Below are 21,569 nucleotides of genomic sequence, written 5' to 3'. Positions count from 1 at the left end.
CTGCTGGGTTAGTTGCAGTTCTTTCCGGTTGTTGATCTATAGGAACCTACACAAAATAAGTTAGCCTTTCTTTCAACACTCAGCCTTGGAAAAGTTGTGGAATCTTGGTTCTAGAAGAAACAATCACATACTGTCAACAGCTAACAAGAGGAACAGTTTTAAGAATAATACCCTATTGACTGTGTGTGGGACAGCTTATCAGCATAAAGGAAAGGATCTGTTAAATTACATAAACTTAACTGGAGGAGTCGAGTTTAACTACAACGGTTCCTTGCCAACTTCGCCGTTTCTAGCTGTTTCTGTATAATGAACTGAATAAATATCTTCTATGAACTGAAGATATTCTGAGTCTATAATATTTATATATATTTGTGGATTATGTCAAGCATTCAAGTTCGAGAGTGTCTTAACGGTTAAACTTTAATTAACCAATATATACAACATAAGCAATTGAAACAATGTATGTCTATTGATTTTGTCGCTTACCAGTCCATTCTAACTTGGAACTAACGAACCTAACCGTTCAACTATTAAGTACTTACCACATCAATTATGTTCGTAGAGTGCCTGAATTGAATGAGTTCAAGACAAAAACGACAACGACAACGACAACGAGAACGAGAAGAAGCAGTGCAGGGAAATGTGTGTCATTCAGTAATTAAATTCATTGTGAAAAGATCAAAATGAAGTTGTGGTCATGCCAGTAACCGAAGCTAAAAATCAAAACAAAATAGTATTTTCTGGTGCTTTTCTTCATGGAGTATTCATAACTTTTCATGCGAGTATTTGGTGTGTAGGTTTGGCATGAGCCACCACATCTACCCGAGACTCCACTGGCACTAGTGAGGCCAGAGAGGCCAGAGAGGCTAGAGAGGTGCAGGCAGAGACAGAGGTTCCGAAATGGCAGGTCCAAAACTAGTTTTGGGTTGCAATGCAGAGAAAGAGGCAGGCGAAGATGGCAGGGCAGAATTATTGAAACATGAAAATGAAAATGATTTTGAAATTGAATTTTTTTTTTTACTCAACCCAAACATAAACAAGAATTTTAAAATTTGAAATTAGATAAATACAAACTTTTAAGTTTTTATAAACTTGAGACTATGAGATTTGAAAAATGCTCAAAATTGTTTATTGCAGCTGAACGCAAAATGTATCTGTGAGATACAAACTCTCGAAATCACTCAGAGGTGTTGTCATTGCGATTTAGTTATTTTTAAAATTATTTTCAGTATTTTTTTTGTTTTTGTTCTTTTTTTCTGATATAAAACTGTTAATAGCAACTGAGAGCGTTTTAGACGTGCAGCTTTTAAGTTTTTTGTAACAACGAAATTAATGCAAATTAACTATCAACTACCTACACTCATACAAAAAATGTATCTACAGAAAATGTGTTTTGTTTGAATTTACATTCCAGCAGCAACGAAAACGAAAACGAATACGAAAGAACAGGTCTATTAAGTATTTCTCGATTTTCTAATATTTTAAATACAAAACTTCTGTTTAACAAATTCAATTTTAGTCTCGAACGCGACATAGAATAGTGAGCAGTGAGCAGTGAACAGTGAACGTCTTGAAGTCTCTTCGACCAGTGCTTTGTGGAGGAAAATTTTTGAAAATTCAGAATTCTAATACTTGAAATAAATTATTTTGTGTTTAAATAAACAAAAAACATTTCAGCAAAAATGTCGAAAAACACTTATATTGTTGCTGTTTGTTTGGTCTTGGCGCTGTGCTTCATGCACAGTGGTAAGTCGTTTTTACTGTCATTTACCCAAAGGACTAAATAACTGAATAAGAAAAGTACTGAGAGAAGTACTGAGATATAAATCATATACAAATACAAATATTAAATCATATTCAATTATATATAATTTATCCAAAACATTTCGTACGCTGAAGGAAATGCATTGAGGCGTGAGAAAATTGACGTAAAAAAAGCTTAATATATATGTTGTCTATAATGATTCAGAACACAAATCAAAGTTTCAAAAAGTGTACAAAATATTAAATTCTTTAAGCCAGATTCTTTAAGAACCCCAAACCAGGAAGAATTTTTTCTTAAAACGCTCAATCCGAGTCTTCTCATTCCTAGTAGCATAAAAGAATTATCGAATTGAAGGCTCGAGAAACTGTGAGGGTATTACAACTGCCCTTGTGTGGATCAAAGGTTTCGTTAATGTACATCTCGAACACCGATCACCGACTCTACGTCTTCAACTTTTTAATATATTTTCAACCGCATCAATTGCACCCTCTGACTAATGCAGCACATATACCAGCCATCCCATATACCATCCCAAAAGACAGAACCTTTACATATCGAATTACTATTTTTTTTAATAACTAACCGCACGAATTTATGATTGTATTCAATGTGAAGAGTGCTATCATATACTTTAACACTAACCAAGGAACACTGTCTAAAGACTTAAAAGCTCAAAGGTAACCAGTTCTGTGAACTTAGAAGACTTCAGTCTTTGAAGATTCTATTCATGTATATTGTGTACTACACTCCTTCAAAACTGATAGAATGCACTCATAATACCCAGGACTACACGAAAAGCATCCTTTCCTTTTCTTTTGTTTTATTCTGAAGTTGCTAATGGAAAAACCTTTACTCCCTTATGTGGGCGAGATTATGGGAATTTCAAGAACAACTCTCGTCCGATCCTCGTCCGAAAAGCATCACAACACACTGTGAATTGAAGAAATCAAGACTCTGTCGACTCAACATTTTTTTTTGGGTGTATATATGGTATGTAGAGTGCATTGATATAATCAGCAGAAAAAATCTTTCTTATGATGAGAAGGAAGGAATTTGGTTTGAGTGAAAGGCCATCAGCAATTACTGTGTAAATGGTGATTTCCAAATAAATCAATGCGACTTCTCATATCCCCATAGAAAATAATCCAAAGTGGTGATATCACACTCATCGAGTGTTTTCTGCAATAACCTGTTGCACAGTTCCATTGAAACTAGGGTTGTTACATATAAATGTCATTGAACAACAAAATTTTCATTTATTAGGTACCCATAGAGATCTGCATTAACGGTAACCGTAATGGTAGCGGTAGCGGAAGCGGTCTAACAGATAGTAATTTTAGAAAAATGTTAGGCAGTGATTGCGTCATGGAATATCAGTATTTAGCATCACTTCTCACTTATTGTTATAATTTGTAACAATAATAGATAATAAAAATGAAACTAAAATGCAGTTTTAAAAATTTCTAGAAAATTGAAGTTATGAAATCTGATATCTGAAAATCAAGAACCTGAGATATTCATTAATAATAATTGAGACTAAATATACAATATTTTGAAGCAAACAACTAATCTATCAAATGTGAAAATATTGTATATGGTATATAGTTTATTAATTTATTTAAACATATAGAAAAATATTAAGCAAAATTCCCCTTTGGATCCCAACAACGCAAATACTCAGTTACATAAATCATTGAAGCCCAACAATCTTTGAGCGCGACTTTGACTAGCTTTGAGTTCATTAGTGTGACGCTGAGACTCCGCTAATCAAACAGAGTCAGTCAGTAGCTTAGTTACAATAGTTGGACTTTGCATACTATAATATGGTAGATACATCAGTAAAATTATTAACTAAAACTTTTAAGCTTTACTTAGGTTTGAGCAATTTTCACTCAAATATTGTAGTGAGGTACTAATTGAAAAGTGAATGCCAAGTATAGACCTTACTCAATGGAACTAGTGTGAAGCCAGAAGAGTGAAATGTGTGGGCACATGTAGCTATGTGTGCTCGTAATTGGCAGCAGTTGACTATCTTTCAAAGCATTCATGGTTTGAGCTTAGATGATGTCACCCAAGCAGATGTCTTCGGTAGCAGAACAACAATTTTGTTTGTTGACATGCCCATATCCACTGAAGAAAATTCGATGCGAAAAATATAATCGAATAGAAAAAATAAATCGAATATTGGTTTTAAATTATAATTTTTCATAAAATACCAACAACTAAAAGCCAATTTGTACTTCAGAAGACATAAATATAAAATATTGGTATAAATATTGGTAGACAAACGACGCAAATTATATTTGTTGTAAACTTAAAGCTTCAAATATGCGCGGCGTCGCCTTAAATTTTTGGGGGCTTTCTTTCTTGAGGATCTTGACGAACTTCGAGACCTCCCTCTATAAAGCAGCATAAGCTTTATTAAAGCTTCTAAATGGTTCTAGCCCATGGGTTCTCAATAATGCGATATCACAATGGGCCTATAATCTTTGAAGTTCTAAGCTTCGAAATTGACCCCGACCTATTTCATGTATTTCTGAACTGCCGGCATTTACAAAACATTTGTAGCGGCATTCACGATCTCAAGTAATAACCCCGATAACCGAGTAACAATGTAGCAGTGGAACCGCCATAACAGTGGAACAATGGAAGAAGAATGAGAATAAGGAAACACAGTTTCAATAAATCTTGTAACTCAAGATCGAGAATACTGCTTAGGCAAACTTTTATTTGATTAGCTCAAGAACTGAATGACATATTTAAATAGTAACCAACAGTCGTACATTAATGGGTGGATAAGTATTATATATATATATCCGGTTTATTTGATTCCAGACGTCTTCATAAATAAATCAATCGCATAAGAATAATTAATAAAAAATGAAAATGAAAAAATAAAGTATTTATTTCACTGCAATTAAGTATTAAAAACCCAATTTTTTTATAATTTTAGGTGATGCCATCAAATGTTACAGGTGCAAATCCTTCTCTGATGCCAACTGTGCTAAAGAGAAGATTGAACCGTCGATGAACATCATGCAAGTTGATTGTGATTCCGAAGAGAAACCTCACACCATGGATCAATATCTGCCGGTTACAAAATGCAATAAGGTTGTCACAAGTGGTAAGTAATATAAGTAACACAATGTAATGTTTTTACTATAATTAAGTGACCAGTGGTTGAAACTCATCTATTGTTGTCCTTCGGTTCTACCCGTGATTGAGCGATAACAAAGCATTTTGATTTATGACTTCCAGTTTGATCATTTGATCAATTATTATTTTCTTAACACTCTATTATTTATAACTCTGTTATTATCTATTCAAACTTTTTTGAACTTCATTCAAATTTGGTTGAGAAACCATGCAGAGTGAAATTGGCACCATTGACTGTAACCTAAACATAATTGCAAGATGTTCTACACCTTAAAGCCCATCAATTGTTTCGCAGAAATTAAACGTGTTATCATTTTAGTATTGAAAGTTTTTTATATAAATTGTGCGACGTCCATCAAGTGGCGCCACTGAAGTAAAGGACTAACCAAAGTAGGGCGTAACCATTTTCACAGACGGTTCCAAAACAAGTAGTGGTGTAGGTAGTGGAGTTTTCTCAGAGGAATTGAACAAATCTTCCTTCTTTAGGCTTCCAGATCATTGTAGTGTCTTTCAGGCGGAAGTGGTCGCCATCAGGGAAGCTATAGCTTGTTTGAATGTAGATGATATATTTGGCAGGAATATATACATACTATCAGACAGTCAAGCTGCATTAAAGTCCTTGAGTTCGGTCCAATTTACATCTAGGACGGTTCTTGACTGCTACACATCTCTAAACGAAATGTCGACGCAGCTCAATATTTCTCTAATCTGGGTTCCCGGCCATAGGGATATTTTCGGAAATTGCAAAGCAGACGAGTTAGCCAGAAAGGGTGCTTCAGTGCCATACTCGGAGCACCTAGACTATCTGGGCATATCACTAACATCATGTAAACTGATATTGAGTTCTTTCTGCACAAATACTTTTAATAAAAGATGGGAAGACTCAACGATATGTAGACATCTGTATGCAATCTGGCCACTTTCCGATAAAAGGGAATCGAAAACTCTCATTGAGATGTCCCGCAAGGACATTGGTCTTCTGGTAGGGTTGATTACAGGGCACTGTAAGCTAGGGAACCATGCTAGAAGACTAGGTCTTCCTTTCAACCAAATCTGTCGTAGCTGTGGGGAGGACGATGAGAGCGCATCTCATCTGTTGTGTTTTTGTCCAGCTCTTGCACGTCGGCGATTTAGTACTCTAGGGGCCCCCTTCCTTGAGGACCTGGACCAGTTACAGGATCGGGCTTTAAATAGCATTTTATGCTTCGCAAAAGGTTCTAGGTGGTTTTAAACCCTGAGATTTTTAGTATTTATATACGGCATCACAATGGGCCAAAAGGCCTAAGTGGATCCACTAGGGATCACCTGTATAACCTAACCTAACCTAACCTAACCAAAGTAGACCACGTAACTTTGGGTCTTTTTTCGTCCTTCGACTTTCGGATATCATTATTGAGTTAAAACCAAAATGGCTTCTGTTCGCATAACTACATCCTTTGTTAATGCAACCAGCTCATTTAACATGAAAGTGGTTGCCAAGTCATTACCAAACCAATTGTCTCCCAACACAGTCGTCCTCCTGCTTGCCAGTGCTGGACATTGCCACAATATATGCATCACTAACTCCTCTTCTTCTAGAAATAGTATGCAAGTATCTTCCTCCATAAAAGCTATATTTCTAGGGTGATATTTAAAGTTTCCATGTACAGTGATCAGTGAGTTCCAGTTCCAGTGAACTTAGGGCGATTTGCAAATATCTAGGCACTTCTATCGCTTCAGTGACCATCGGTTTTGGCACAGGCCGCAGTCATGTTATAGCCCAATGGTATTCTGGGTTCTGAGTCGTAGAAGTTATGGCTTAATCCTTGCTTTACAAATTCATTTGCCTTTTGTTTTGATCAAAACTGAAGTGTTCTTCAATCCACATGACTGTTACCTCCTTTCCATTAGCACATTTCATGCGCTTCGTGCACATTCTTTTACTAAGCTGTTGATTACGCATGTCTTTTCCATGCTATTGATCACTGCTTCATTGTCCAGCGCTATCAGAATCTTTTTCTGATACACCCGGCAATATAATAGATGGTCCAGAGCATGAGTGACCGCCATAGCTTCCACCTGGTAAACGGAAACATATTTTCCTAAATGTGGACACTAGCTTTAGCTCTTTCGAGTAAACTGGTAAAGACGCAGATGTTATTCTATTCACATTCGTCATATAGAAGGCGATCTACTATCATTGTTCTATAGGACACTTCTGCCCCTTAACTCTCCTCATAGTCTCCAATGGCTGATGTGTTTCCTTGACCACGTCCCATATATTTCTCTCTCTTTTTAATACTTCGTTCTGTAGTTCTGTATATAAACTAGAACGTTGATCTTGCAAAAACAGTGCCAGCAAATACCAAGGCACACCTACCAGAATTGAAGCAGCAGAATCAGGTAGATCCACCTGGTAGATAGTCCTCTATTTTACTACACTTGAATAAAAATTTTGTAAGAAGGATTTTGAGTTATTGTAAGAAGGAACTTACTCAATTGATTTCTCCTAACCTTTGCATTGAAAATATAATAAAAATATTAAAAAATATTGGATACTAAGAAATTTAGTGTCATATTTTATGTTATTACATTTAGTTATTCAATGACTAATTTACATTCAATGTAAGGCCAACATATTGGTCAAGTGTGATGTCATGCTAACTCTCAGTTTTCAATATCACATAAAACCTATTTAGTTGTATAATCCTCTTCTGTCATACATAAAATATATCTTATTAATCCGGTACGTTTCGAACGGGGAACGCAAGTAGGTTTCATGGCCAGATAAACTGGCTAAGCCGAAAGTTACCTGCCAACTTACATTTCATTATCTTATATATGGGAATACTTCTATATTGAAATCTTATAAAGAAGAATTTTTTCAGATAGTCATTTTGAATTGTCGTTTAAAATATTGTATTAAATGTGTGTAAGAAAGCAAAATATCGTTATAAGCATGCAAATATGTAAACCAAATAAAAAACAAATAATAAAATGTAAAAAAGTCACGTAATCTTTGAAATATTCAATATTTCCAACTTAACCAACTGGTTAGATATCGGACAGACATTCGATATCGGACAGACATTCAAGCCAAATAACATAAATTCGTTTTTCAGCCAATGGAGCTTTATGACTTAACGTACGTTTTATTTTTTCGGTGTTCAAACTGAGAAAAAGGTAATGTACAATATTTATATACATATATATATCATAAAGACGTCTTTACTATGATCTCTAAGAATAAAAAATTAAATATTTATCTCTGCTTAATTAAGCGGTCTATGAGAAGTGCACCCATTCTACACACTCTCTTAAGACAGGCACTTGTTTAATTAAATAATATGTAAATTATACGAGACTACATAACTGAATAACTGATAAATAGAATCTAATTTGCAGCTACTTTGGTATGTAAATTTGTTCATTGAAATTCAATTAAACGTTTCTAAAACGTTTTTAATTTATAATTATTTCTTCAACAATGTTTCGAAACAAATTCCAAAAAATACAGCTTTTTAAAAAGAAATAGCTTTGTTGCAATTACATCAAGTATTTCACTCAGCAAAGATCGTATGTTAACATCGTATATAAACAGAGACCGCACATATTGCTATTAAAGACCGTAATGTTACGAACAAACACCGCAAGTTACGGTCTTTATGCCACAGACCGTATTATTATAAAAATGGTCTGCGCGAAGTTAACGAAAACCTCAATGTTACGGTCTTTATGTTGGCCGTCTTTGCATTGGGAAATATTCTAACACACTTTGTATTAAGTTTTTCGGTCAGCAAAGATCGTATGTTATCACATCAACAAAGACCTCAAGTATTGCCATTAAAGACCGTTATATTACGAACAAACACCGCAATGTTACGGTCTTACGGTCTTTGTAGGGCAGACCGTATTTATTATAAAAACGCTTCAGTTTGGTGAAGTTCACAAAGACCGCAATGTTACGGTCTTTATGCTTCTGATAAACTGAGTCTGATAAACTTTCATAGAAGTGTCATCCTAAGAACGACGGCACCCCTCATGTGCAGTTTCCAATGCAATGATATCGAAATTTTCATTAACAATCATTGAAGTTTCAGATTTTGTCTCAGCGATTTTGTCTCATTTCTGATGGCTTATCCTCCCGCCTTTTTCTTTTGTGGTTCAAGCTTTTGTGTCACTTCATTAATTGGTTGCGCTTTATATCATAATTTACTTCTCCACTTTTCAAAATACTGAAAAACATTGCCTTTCTCCTCTTCGTTTCAGATAATGCTGGTTTAATTGTGTCCCGTGGCTGTCACTTTGAAATTGTTGGTCAGAAAAAGGACGAATGTAGCGTGAGTCATAGTCGCCAAATTCAAAGCTGCCATATCTGCAAGGGAGATCTCTGTAATGCCTCGTCAGCTGGACGTTTCGTTGCTATGGGAATGGCGGCTCTTATTGCTGTGGTCGGCATGCAATTTGTTCTATAAGGAAATTACAATATTTTTCAATTAATTTTATGATTTATTTTTATTTTTATTTTTTGTTTTTTTTTCCGGAGATTTTTTTTTATTTCTCAACTATATTTATAATTTTTTTTTTCAAGTGTAAGCCATTCACATTTTATTTGTTATGTAATTTTAATTCTGTGGAAATAAAAACGTATTCGGTTATTAGAAAACAAAAATTATTTAATTATTATTAAAGAAGAAAATTACACACCAATCAAACACGTTCCAGTGGTTCACATGTAAGTGCTTTCCATCTATTATTGGCAAATTGCAGAAAGTAGAGGGAGGTACTTCTCTTAATGGTATCTAGGGTAATATAAACCGGTACCGCCAATGACACATCCAGGGAAGCACCAGAGCGGACTAAACTGTCAGCTTTTTCGTTTTCTTCGATGCAGTGACAGTAGTCTCCAGGAATATGGAATTCTCTATTTTATAGTGAAAAATTGTATAAGTTTCTAATTAGTATTGACTATAATAATAAAACGCTTCAGTTTGGTGAAACATTCAAGCTGTATAGATTCATATAATAATTATAAATACTATTTAGGACACACTAATACTAGTGCTGATGATAGCTACCAAAAAATCCGAATGCTTTAGCAAATTCAGTTTTTAGGTCGTGTGCGAGTTAGTCAAGGAAAAAACTAAAGTGAGACATATACATATATAATTATTCATACAGTTTAGAATTGTAATTATTTAGAGAAGGATCTAAGATCAAACCTTATAAGAAATACGGTGCAATAATAACCGCATATTCAATTATTCCTATTCTCACGCAATCTTTTATCGTCCTATGTAGTTAACCCGTTACTGAACCGAGGGCTTAAGAGAAATGTTCGTCCTGAACTTAAATTAATATGAAACAACATTAAAGTGATTCTAAGTATTTGAGAGATAGTTCCTGCTAAGAGGTGCATTATGTTAGTTTATGTAGTTCAGATTATTGTGATTTTTAAAGTATTATAAATTGCAGGTTTACTCACAAGCAGGCACCTGCACCTAACAATTAATATATCAGCAGCACAACTAAGCCAATCAACTTAAACTTAACCATACGCAAAACCTGCAATATTTATTATATTTAATAATGCTTCATTGCCACATATTTAAATATTAAATTAATTTATTATATTATTAAATTAAATATTAAATTGACATTAGTGCTTGTACAGCGGCTACCACATCCAACTAGTGTCTCTACTAATTCCCCTGGTTGGCAACGTGAACAATAATCATAACAAACAAGTAAAGCAGAAGTGCCTTCAGTCATTTTTTTGTTTTGTTGATTTGTCGATTAATTTATAGTAGTTTAAAAATACTTTTCATTTTATAAAGTCCTTAGTACAATAAAAATAATATAATATGTTTAAGTATGTGTTCGTAATACTTACAGTTTGCATAAGTGGTAAGTAGCGCTAGTTCTAAAGCAAACAAGAGCTTACTAGGCGTGTTGGGTGTGGTTTCTATGCATGATCAATCATTTCCATCAATTAAAAGGTATTCTATGTTCTTCCTATTACTATACGATTCTTAGGTTACTTAGCAATACGTTGCTATCAGTGTTCTTCGGATCAGGATCCCAAGGGAGTTGACAATTGCGGTGCATATAAACGATTTAATCGTACCGAGCACATACCAATCGAATGCAACAACGAGGAATCCCATATGCCAGGTTCGTTTTGCATGAAAGTAGTCCAGCAAGGACCTCGAGGGTTTATATGTAAGTGTTCAGTCCCATATTAAAATATGGTCATTTATTTCAATATTTAAATAATTTCCCTTTAGGGGATGGACGATGGCGTCAGGTGATACGCCGTTGTGCTTCCGTAGCAGAAACTGGTGTAACGGGAGTTTGCAATTGGGGCGTTTATGAAAATGGTGTCTACTGGGAAGAGTGCTATTGTGCCGGTGATAGCTGCAATGGTGCTGGCAACTTGACGGTGGGCAAAGCCCTATTGAGCCTAATGCTGTTGAGTGGAGTAGTGTATAGTTATTTGAAATCATAACACACTGTTGATTCTACTGTTTTTAACGTCCCTAAATGTGTGATAAGTGAAACTAATGCATCAAACATTCCAATCCGTCCAGAGTACAAAATTTAAATTTTGTGCTTTTTAATGTTTAGTGTTAAGTTCGAATATTTAATTTTAATTTTATTTTCACTTAATATTTAAGTAAAACATAGACATATATATCAAGACATATATCAATATAAAAATACGAAATCTGTACAATAAACAATTTATATGTTTCATCAAACTAATGAGGCTAGAAGGTGGTGTCAAATGTTTTCGCTTATTTAACTGATATTACTTAGTGTATCAAAACCAATTATTCACTGGATCAGTGCCAAATGTAATCAGAAACTTTCCTACCATGTCTGGTGAATATAACTGGTATGGTAGTCTGAGGTTACCTGCTGATATTATCCCTCTTTAGACCAGTTCACCGAAAGCACCAGTTCTGTTAACGTTAAGATTTCGCGCTGTAGCATCTTGTTTTCCAAAAAGTTTATATAAAAAACTTGTAAGAGAGGAACCTTAATAAGAATGTTTTCAGACTGCTTTTATGTCACGACTTCGGACTTTAAATATTCTATACCTTCCGCAACCCCTATTACCTCGCCATCGTCTACCAAATAAAACTCATTACCACTTACTTATATTTTGAGTATAACTAGCAACAAAGCAAATAAACTTAACACTTGGACCCTTGCATGACTTACCTCAATAAAATCTTTCGTTTAGGAATGAAAATTAACAAAATGTGAACAGGACATGTGAATTTTACTAAAGTGTTCAAGGAAGGAAAAAGGAATTCCAAATAATATCGGTTCGAAGGCTTAGACTCTTGCTAAGCTTTTGAATTCCATCAACATAATCTAAACCTTCTAACGAGGCTGAACAAACACACTCTGATGTTATTGTGCTCGTCGGGTTTACAGGGTTTATCAAGATCGTATTAAATGACTATTGTTGGTACGTTACAAAATTATGAATGGTAGACCTAGAGCCTATATTTTAGTATAGAATGCAATTCAACTACTAAAATTGTGCTCTTCAATTATTATTAAATCTGGACTCCGATGCACGATGTGTGTGTGTGTGTGTGCGAATCATCTTACAAATATATACTTTCGACAAATACAGTTACAGCCAATGATGAAAGCGCACTATCGTTTGTCATGGCAATAATACTGTACGTGTCCTTGTTTCTAGTACAGTTAGCGATAACAGTTAGCCATATTAAAAACAACAGCACTATAAGAGAAGAAACATCATCATCATCATCATCATCCGTGACTATACAAACCATGTAGGACCTAAGCCTATTTCACAAGAGTCTTCCATTCTTCTTTGTTTTTTTGCTTTTGTTTTCCAATTCCTTATGTTCATTTCTTCTAAGTCCTGGTGCACACTGTCTTTCCATCATTTTCTTGGTCGCCCATAAGAGAAGAATAATTACACAATAACATATAGAAACATATAGAAGACTTATTTACAAAAATTCTGATTAGTAAAAATATGTATATATATATTTATTCAGTAAACAACAAATTCTTTAAGACTTTGATTCAGTGACACATACAGCTTTATTACATTAAAAATGGTTGTAGAATAAAAAATTTACTGAAAAATCTCGTAAACTGAGTTAAGAAACTACTATCGGCTTAAATTTTTAAACAAAGATTTGTCGATGTTTTGGAATTGCGACGGATATACACTTAAATACATAAAATAATACATTACTTTCTATAATTATTCTGGAGCGCAAGTGAGCAATTATTAAGGAATTTGTCACTTTTCCTTGTTAATAACATTACAAATGCCCATTGAGCTTGAGCTGGAGCGCAATTCGTCAAATAGTAAAAAAAATATATATATATAAAACGGACAGGTACTTTCTGACCGTACCCTCATCTTAAATTACGGCATTAATGACAATTTAAGTTTAATTTAACTAAATTATAAAATTAAATACGAAATATTCGAGTTTGAAGTCTGTGTTGGTTTCTTGGAATGAAGTACACGATTTGGACGGCACAATTTGAAGATTCTTAAATGTTTTTTTTTCTGAATTTTCAGCTTACAAAGTAAATTTTTATATTTTCTTTTCGGTTTTGTGCTGCTTAGTTTTTAGTTTTTAGTTTTAGTTTTAGTGAAGGCACTTAAATACTTTCTCAAGTATGGCAGTCATTTCTTAGTAATACACGGACCACGGAAACCCATGCCAAGGCTTATTTAGCACATTACTTTAAATAATAGATATAATATGTGTATAATCCGAATAAATCCGAATGTATTAAACTAGCAAAACTGCACTCGCAAAAGTTCTGCTTTAAAATCGTATCAGCCATGCTAAGGCACTAACAATCGCTGCAGCCACACCTACTTCAATGACGTTGCTGCGCAGCAAGCCCGCGCCGTTGCAGCCGTCTTTGCTGTTGCACGTACAGTACTCCATGAAAATGTTATAGCTGCCAGTACGCATCAGGCAGAAGCGTTCATCATGCTCAATACCTGGTTCACCCAGGTAGGCGCAACTACGGAAATATCGCCACTCGCCGTGGACTTTTTGCCGTATCTTGCGGCACATAGTTGCTGTGACATTGGGCAAATGTGATGGCGATGTCTCATGACTGCAGTCAGTCATCGAAAGCGTACTGTTGTCGAACGGATTGCCGCACTTGGGGTCAGTGTCTGAGCGACAGTCCCAGCATTTAATCGCAGTAACTGCAAAAAGAAAGAGAAGTCATTTAAGGTGTTCTAAATTTCATGTTTACGCTGTTTACGCTGTTTACTCTACACACCTGTTCCCACCAACAAAAGCATCAACAGCACCGTCAAACTAAAAAACTTAACTGTATTCATTGTATTTTTTTGGGAATTAAAACGATTTAATTGTTAAAAACAGAGAATTTATTTTATTTTACTATTATTTTACTAAATAAAAAACACGAAATAAACATACAACAACAAATACATAAAAATAACACGCCTCGCCCAAGTCTGCTGGTATGTTTGTTGATTAATGTATGGATCAAGTGTTGTAAAACGACTAACAGCATTATTTTTTACAGTGCTTAGGTCACGTCTTCACATACGTATACACATTAAACATGTGCATCTGTCGTACGTTGTATCATATAAACGTATGCATATATTTTCATCACTATTATACATAACTTTTTATTAGTAAGATCACAATATAATTTTTTAATCACCACCTATCAGAATAATCGTTTGTTTTATATTTTACTAATTAGGCCTTTGGTGTATTTTACAACTATAGGTCTGTTTCACGAGCTACTCGTAATAACTTTGAGTAACACTGTGTATACACAAATGCGTTTCACCAGCAAATTCTCGAGTAAATGAGAGCATCTAAGGGAGCGTAACATCCGTGTCGAAATTTGAAAATGCTACACAGACTTAACTCATATATATTATTTCAAGTAAAATTTGTACTGATGTGTGAATCAGCTGTTTTGGTTTGAATTTAAATTTTTGTATTATTTATTTGCGCGGCACTGGTGATCTGACCAGATTTCACACAAAACTGTTCCATGAAAATCTGTGTGAATCTATGTTCATTTGTAAATGGAAACTCAAAAAAAATTAAAAAGTTTCACATAGTTGAAAAGTGTGAAAATAAAATATTTTAAAAGCAGCCAAAATTATGAAAAATAATTATTTTAAAACTATACAAAAAAATTTTTTTTTTAGCAATACATGAAGAAATTGAACTTTGTTTTTGATTCGTTTTTTATTTCCATTTTATATTATTTATTTATTTTTATATAATATGTAGTTTGCTTGCATCATAAAAACATAACATTTGACATAACATTAGCGATTTTAGCCGTCTATATATTAATTCAAACTTTGTATAAAACGTAGTTATTAAGCAATAAATTTTAATTTTTCAATTGGTTAGTGATGAGTATTATATACTGCCGAATAAATAGTATTTTTCTAGCGAACTGTCACGAAAGCAGTTTTAGTATGTTACATAAAAGAAAAATAAGTGAAAAAAGTGAAATTAAAACGAAAATTAAACTCATTTTATATAAGTATTTATTTCTTTTTATAATATTTATTTTCAATTTTTTCAAAATACTTCAAATTTTGAAATCAATTTAAATTTTGTAAAACAATTTACAGCAATAAGAATCAGTTGATGACTTACGAAATATCCAAATAGTGTTATCAGACCTCGATACCCCGGTTACGTTGTAATAGTATAAAAACCAATTTTTAGGGAATTTTTTTGCTAACTTGCTAACATATTGTTAACATGCTAAAGGCACGTTAAATTTATAAACATGTATGAAAAGTTTTAATTATTCAAATAGAACACTGTGAGTGTTTTATTACCCATTATTATTAAAATTTATTTAAATTATTTTTATAATTACTAGAGAAAGAATATATAAATAAACTGACAGCTGTCGTTTCAGTTGTTTTATCTCTTCGATAGAATAGAATAATTTAGCAATTTGTTACATTTTCTTTAAACATCATTTTATCAACTAAGAAGGGGATTATCATGCTAAATAAAAATCGTGAAGGTCGTGAATCATCCATCACAAAAACTATTATATTTTACATGATATGTATGTTTATACATATCTGGTTAAATGACGTTATATGGAAGTAATCGAACTATCAAGGCGCCATCATCTGACAAATAACAATAGCACGAGCTTGAAATTTCTGACGTTTACTGCGGAGTTATCCGCTGTATTTTTCACATATTTTTTTTCATTAAAATTGCACTTAATCTATTTAAAAAATTAGCAATTGTGTTTTTCAAAAAAAGATTTTATTTGTGTTTCTTATATTATTTAACGTCTATGTAAATGCAAAAATATTTTCATAACGATGGTGTGGTCAAAAATAAAAGAAAAAGGGTTCACCAATTTCTTACAGTTAAGTTCAAAATTTATATATGAAGTATCAAAAATTTGTCTTATATGTAAAGGTTTTATTAAAACTTAAGCATTCAACAATTTTAATTTTATTGTTACTTTCATGAAATCGGATAGATTCATTGGCATAGAATTGTGTGAATCAAAGCAAAGAATTGTGTGAATGATTCACACATAAAAAAGTGCTGAAGTTTTCTGTCGTCTAGATAGGCTGGTACGTGTGTTTATTACTTAAATGTATTATTAATTAATATGTATATCATCAATTGTTGTTTATACAACTTTTAGTTCAGCTTATTACTTTCTCAGAGCAAAGACATGCACCCAGTAGAGGTAGCAGACTACTTTAAGAAGGAAATTACCGCTTTATTAAAATTAGAGATGAATATTTTATAATGTGTCAATAAATTGTAGATAATAAGTATTAATCAGCTGATTTTCCCAACTGTGGCAAATGAACGACTTCTGCTGTATATATTTTCAAATATAGATGCAGAAGATTTGCACAGTACTTATTTCTAAACTGCTATAAAACATTTTGTGTAATTACAAACACAATCAAACAGACTTATTTAACACAATTAAAAATATACTGCAGTAATATTAATAATACTTTCAGTATTTCAAATGTTTATCACATTTAATAATGCTTTTTTGATACACATTTATATATTAAATTAATTTGTTATATTTGGCCCATCTATTTATAAATTGACATTAGTGCTTGTACAGCGGCTACCACATCCAACTAGTGTCTCTACTAATTCCCCTGGTTGGCAACGTGAACAATAATCATAACAAACAAGTAAAGCAGAAGTGCCTTCAGTCATTTTTTTGTTTTGTTGATTTGTCGATTAATTTATAGTAGTTTAATAATACTTTTCATTTTATAAAGTCCTTAGTACAATAAAAATAATATAATATGTTTAAGTATGTGTTCGTAATACTTACTGTTTGCATAAGTGGTAAGTAGCGCTAGTTCTAAAGCAAACAAGAGCTTACTAGGCGTGTTGGGTGTGGTTTCTATGCATGATCAATCATTTCCATCAATTAAAAGATATTCTATGTTCTTCCTATTACTATTCGATTCTTAGGTTACTTAGCAATACGTTGCTATCAGTGTTCTTCGGATCAGGATCCCAAGGGAGTTGACAATTGCGGTGCATATAAACGATTTAATCGTACCGAGCACATACCAATCGAATGCAACAATGAGGAATCCCATATGCCAGGTTCGTTTTGCATGAAAGTAGTCCAGCAAGGACCTCGAGGGTTTATATGTAAGTGTTCAGTCCCATATTAAAATATGGTCATTTATTTCAATATTTAAATAATTTCCCTTTAGGGGATGGACGATGGCGTCAGGTGATACGCCGTTGTGCTTCCGTAGCAGAAACTGGTGTAACGGGAGTTTGCAATTGGGGCGTTTATGAAAATGGTGTCTACTGGGAAGAGTGCTATTGTGCCGGAGATAGCTGCAATGGTGCTGGCAACTTGACGGTGGGCAAAGCCCTATTGAGCCTAATGCTGTTGAGTGGCGTAGTGTATAGTTATCTGAAATCATAACACGCTGTTGATTCTACTGTTTTTAACGTCCCTAAATGTGTGATAAGTGAAACTAATGCATCAAACATTCCAATCCGTCCAGAGTACAAAATTTAAATTTTGTGCTTTTTAATGTTTAGTGTTAAGTTCGAATATTTAATTTTAATTTTATTTTCACTTAATATTTAAGTAAAACATAGACATATATCAAGATATATATCAATATAAAAATACGAAATCTGTACAATAAACAATTTATATGTTTCACCAAACTAATGAGACTAGAAGGTGGTGTCAAGAGTTTTCGCTTATTTAACTGATATTACTTAGTGTATCAAAACCAATTATTCACTGGATCAGTGCCAAATGTAATCAGAAACTTTCCTATCATGTCTGGTGAATATAACTGGTATGGTAGTCTGAGTGACACTGGAGAATTTTATAAAGCGAAGCGCTACTGATTATGGAAACTACTCTTGCGCGGAGATGTGCTGGTTTCAGGTTGAGTTATTTGTTTTTGCTGGTGCAAAATCAATCCAGAGCAAGGTTTAAGAGGCACCAGGTATTACAGTAAGAAGATACGACATGTTTAGAGATGCGTTGTTGCAAACTGCCATAACATCACCATGTTTTGAGTGGAATAGAAGCTACTGAGACTGGCATTGATTTGAAAAGAATTACCAGAAGTAGACGAAGATGAAGTTCATTTATTTAGGGTGTTATTGAACAACAAGTTATTCTAAAGGCAGGGTTGCGATCAGTGTGACAATGTATGCCTGAACAAGGTCGAAGGTTGCACCAGACGTTACAACTCATGGATGTTTGATTTTTGGTGATGGGATGACGCAGACTGTACAATGTCAGGAAGAAGGGGTTGCTCTACCTGTACCGGGGGTTGTTAGTATAATCGAAAGTGAAAGGAAAAGATATTTTATTTATGGTTTTGTAGTATAGTTTTATTTCTATTGTTTTGATGACTTGCTTAATTTGGTGGAACGATTTTTGGTTGTTGAGTTTTACAAAAAGTCGTCGATTCAATTTTACTTCAAACGTTTTTATTGTTTTTATTGTTGTTAAACCTGCGACTAATTTCGCAGCTTCGATTGAAAATAGTTTAATTGCGTTTTTTTTTCTTATTTTTTCCCCATTCAGGGCTTAACTCTTGATCGGTTTTCACAATTAAAGTTTACAAGCAGTACTGCCTGATTTTCTGTCACTTAATCTCAAATTCATAGTTGGTTTTCACAATCTCATTCCGATCGATTTCGAAGTTTCCACGAAGAATTCTTTGTCTAGATGTTCCTCTCCTAATCCCGAGCTCATTATAGATCTCTACATTAACGACTACTTTCGAAATTTCAAAAACAAGCACTTAATGCTTTTTTATATTTATATCCTATCTTAGTCCCGAGCTCATAAGTACTAATTTTTTCTGCAATTCTGTTAGAAAAACAAATTTAATGATAAAATAAATAATAAATGAAAAAAAAATTGAAAATAAAATTGTAACGTACCCAACTTCAAGACTGATGGAAAGCACTATAAATGCCAATTCACCAATTGGCATTCCTGATTTAAGGAAGAGCAGAAGATGTTTAGAATGTATTTGCTGTCATTGCGCTGGTGCATCTGCAGCCTGTTCTTCTCCTTCACCATCAGTACAAGACTACAGAGAATATTAAGAGAATTGGAGAAAATAAAGTTAATATTTTTATATAATTTTTTTGGTTTATTGTCGAAATAAATGTACCTCAATGATTTCAATCTTCGCTCGTAGTGCCTCCAGCCCATTTTTATACCAACCTGCTGCGGAATCGTTTGCCACTGCCCCATATATCATCAGCGCACCATCAACGGATGATTTTACGGCCATAAATGACTTTTCCTTTTCCAACCACAAAGATGTGATTTTAGCAGCCTCCTGATTTCTGGCGTTATACTATTTTTATAGAATAAATCGCATTTAATCGTATATCCAAATTTACATATATGCAGAGATAGAATCGTATCTTCTTAACATAAATGAAAATATATATATTTCAAGCTTAAAGTATTGTTCTGATCTATAGTAATTTGTTCTTTTAAAGAGGAATCATTATTGGCTATTATTTTTTTGAATTAGTGTTTAAAATAAAAATTTTATAAATATTATTTCTTTATAAAATTTGCCATTTAAAAATTGCACATTTGGAATGAGATTGAAATGTTGAGTTAAAACACAGACAGATAGATAGTTACACGATAGATGGAAGGAACATACTTAATGTAGTGATGCATGGTTAAAAGACGAATTTTCAAGAGTATCAGCAAATTGAATTTGATGGAAACTTAAAGCCTGCATAACACTATACAGTGTTTATAATAATGTGGAAAGGAATGGAGTTTTACTAGTCTTTGAAGTAAAGTAGAAAGCAATAACAGGTAAGCAGTTGTAGACTATGAACCAGCTCACCTCTGAAGTCCATTACTTACAGATGGTTATTTGAATAAATTCATATCTTCAGAAAAGTGGTGTAAAATAACAAAGCGATACTTCTAGCTAATTTAAAACCTAATGAAAATCTCATTACTAAGAACACTTCTATATGGATGTGTAGCGTTCAGTAAGGCCTCAAACACTACTATTCGACAGGTGGAAATTGCACAAAGCCAGGCTCTGAGAAGACTTTTCAAGGTACCATGGTAAAGGATAGGAGCCCTGACATTATTTACGAAAACTGACAGGCTTACCAACACCGCGTTATTGAATCTCAGAATGGTTATAGGCTCCTCGGGGAGGTATACAGATCTGAGGTCAGTTATTGCCTATTCTGAAGAAGTGATAAACAATAAACCAGTCAAGGCGTAGAGATGGATTATGAAGAAGCATCGCAGTTAATAGAGAGTAAAAGTACTCTAATATACTGACTCAACTAGCCTCAACATAATAATTAAAACCAAATTAAAATATATGCATAATACATATAATATTAAAAAGTGAACAAAAAAAAAAAAAATAATGAAATGAATTATTTTCTATCTTTGAAATTACATATTAAGAAATGTATTTTAAAAATAATTGGGGGCTTTCTTATATGATAACCTCATTCAATAGCATTTCCGAGAGACTCTTAGGAAAAGTTCCCATATTATTACTTACCCACATCTCATAGATGTTCAGTGGCTGATGTTCGACTGTCCAATGAATAACTTTCAAAAAGTATTGCATAAAGCGATTGGTATACTTTCTAACATCCTGATTTTCACAAGCACTGAACTCCTTACACGTCTCCAGCGTGGTTGTGACCAGTTCAACATCTTTAATGTACTAATAAATTAAGGCAAGATCTACATCTATTTTATTCATCTTACGTTACCTTTGAAGCGCACCAAAGCACCAACAAGTGAATCAGCTACACGAGACAAACATTCATATTCTTCCTTCAAAATAGCGTTCTCCTGTTCAACATCCATCACTGAATTTCAAAGCTGAGTCGCGACCAGTTGGAATTATCAAACACAAAGACAACCACCAAACAAATTTCGAATTTGGAAAATATGCCAATCACAATTTCTTTGGTTATGTTTGGGAAATGGCCTAAACGTAAATTTTTACAACACCTAAAAAGACATACCGAAATTTTGAATAATTGTATACACTGTCACTATTTTCTTCACAAAAACTTTTCTTGTTAAAAACATTTAAAAAAAA

General features: G+C 33.5%; 5 protein-coding genes across 5 annotated transcripts; 3 read left to right on the top strand and 2 right to left on the bottom strand.

The window, feature by feature from the left end:
- The first annotated feature begins 1,513 nt into the window (after positions 1 to 1,513).
- On the top strand, positions 1,514 to 9,455 carry LOC119688088. The gene is made up of 3 exons (XM_038102725.1): positions 1,514 to 1,746; positions 4,719 to 4,889; positions 9,170 to 9,455. Exons 1-3 carry the CDS (start codon positions 1,683 to 1,685, stop codon positions 9,373 to 9,375), a joined length of 441 nt encoding a protein of 146 aa, XP_037958653.1. The 5' UTR covers positions 1,514 to 1,682; the 3' UTR covers positions 9,376 to 9,455.
- Positions 9,456 to 10,655: 1,200 nt separating this feature from the next.
- LOC119689458 lies at positions 10,656 to 11,655 on the top strand. The gene is made up of 3 exons (XM_038104293.1): positions 10,656 to 10,807; positions 10,937 to 11,122; positions 11,188 to 11,655. The coding sequence occupies exons 1-3, from the start codon at positions 10,765 to 10,767 to the stop codon at positions 11,406 to 11,408; spliced, it is 450 nt and encodes a 149-aa protein (XP_037960221.1). The 5' UTR covers positions 10,656 to 10,764; the 3' UTR covers positions 11,409 to 11,655.
- A 1,317-nt stretch (positions 11,656 to 12,972) lies between these two features.
- LOC119689363 lies at positions 12,973 to 14,465 on the bottom strand. The gene is made up of 2 exons (XM_038104184.1): positions 14,213 to 14,465; positions 12,973 to 14,135 (listed from the first exon to the last, which is right to left on the bottom strand). The coding sequence occupies exons 1-2, from the start codon at positions 14,271 to 14,273 to the stop codon at positions 13,741 to 13,743; spliced, it is 456 nt and encodes a 151-aa protein (XP_037960112.1). The 5' UTR covers positions 14,274 to 14,465; the 3' UTR covers positions 12,973 to 13,740.
- Positions 14,466 to 17,127: 2,662 nt separating this feature from the next.
- Positions 17,128 to 18,102, top strand: LOC119689364. The gene is made up of 3 exons (XM_038104185.1): positions 17,128 to 17,298; positions 17,428 to 17,613; positions 17,679 to 18,102. Exons 1-3 carry the CDS (start codon positions 17,256 to 17,258, stop codon positions 17,897 to 17,899), a joined length of 450 nt encoding a protein of 149 aa, XP_037960113.1. The 5' UTR covers positions 17,128 to 17,255; the 3' UTR covers positions 17,900 to 18,102.
- Positions 18,103 to 18,813: 711 nt separating this feature from the next.
- On the bottom strand, positions 18,814 to 21,538 carry LOC119689071. Its single transcript, XM_038103816.1, has 5 exons — positions 21,235 to 21,538; positions 21,018 to 21,175; positions 19,629 to 19,817; positions 19,393 to 19,544; positions 18,814 to 19,318 (listed from the first exon to the last, which is right to left on the bottom strand). The coding sequence occupies exons 1-4, from the start codon at positions 21,329 to 21,331 to the stop codon at positions 19,491 to 19,493; spliced, it is 498 nt and encodes a 165-aa protein (XP_037959744.1). The 5' UTR covers positions 21,332 to 21,538; the 3' UTR covers positions 18,814 to 19,318; positions 19,393 to 19,490.
- Positions 21,539 to 21,569: the final 31 nt, after the last annotated feature.

This window comes from Teleopsis dalmanni, chromosome X, assembly GCF_002237135.1.
Source record: "Teleopsis dalmanni isolate 2A chromosome X, ASM223713v2, whole genome shotgun sequence".
NCBI classification, from domain to species: domain Eukaryota; kingdom Metazoa; phylum Arthropoda; class Insecta; order Diptera; family Diopsidae; genus Teleopsis; species Teleopsis dalmanni.
Note: the sequence above shows the minus strand (reverse complement) of the source record. Positions and strands in the feature narration are given on the sequence as shown.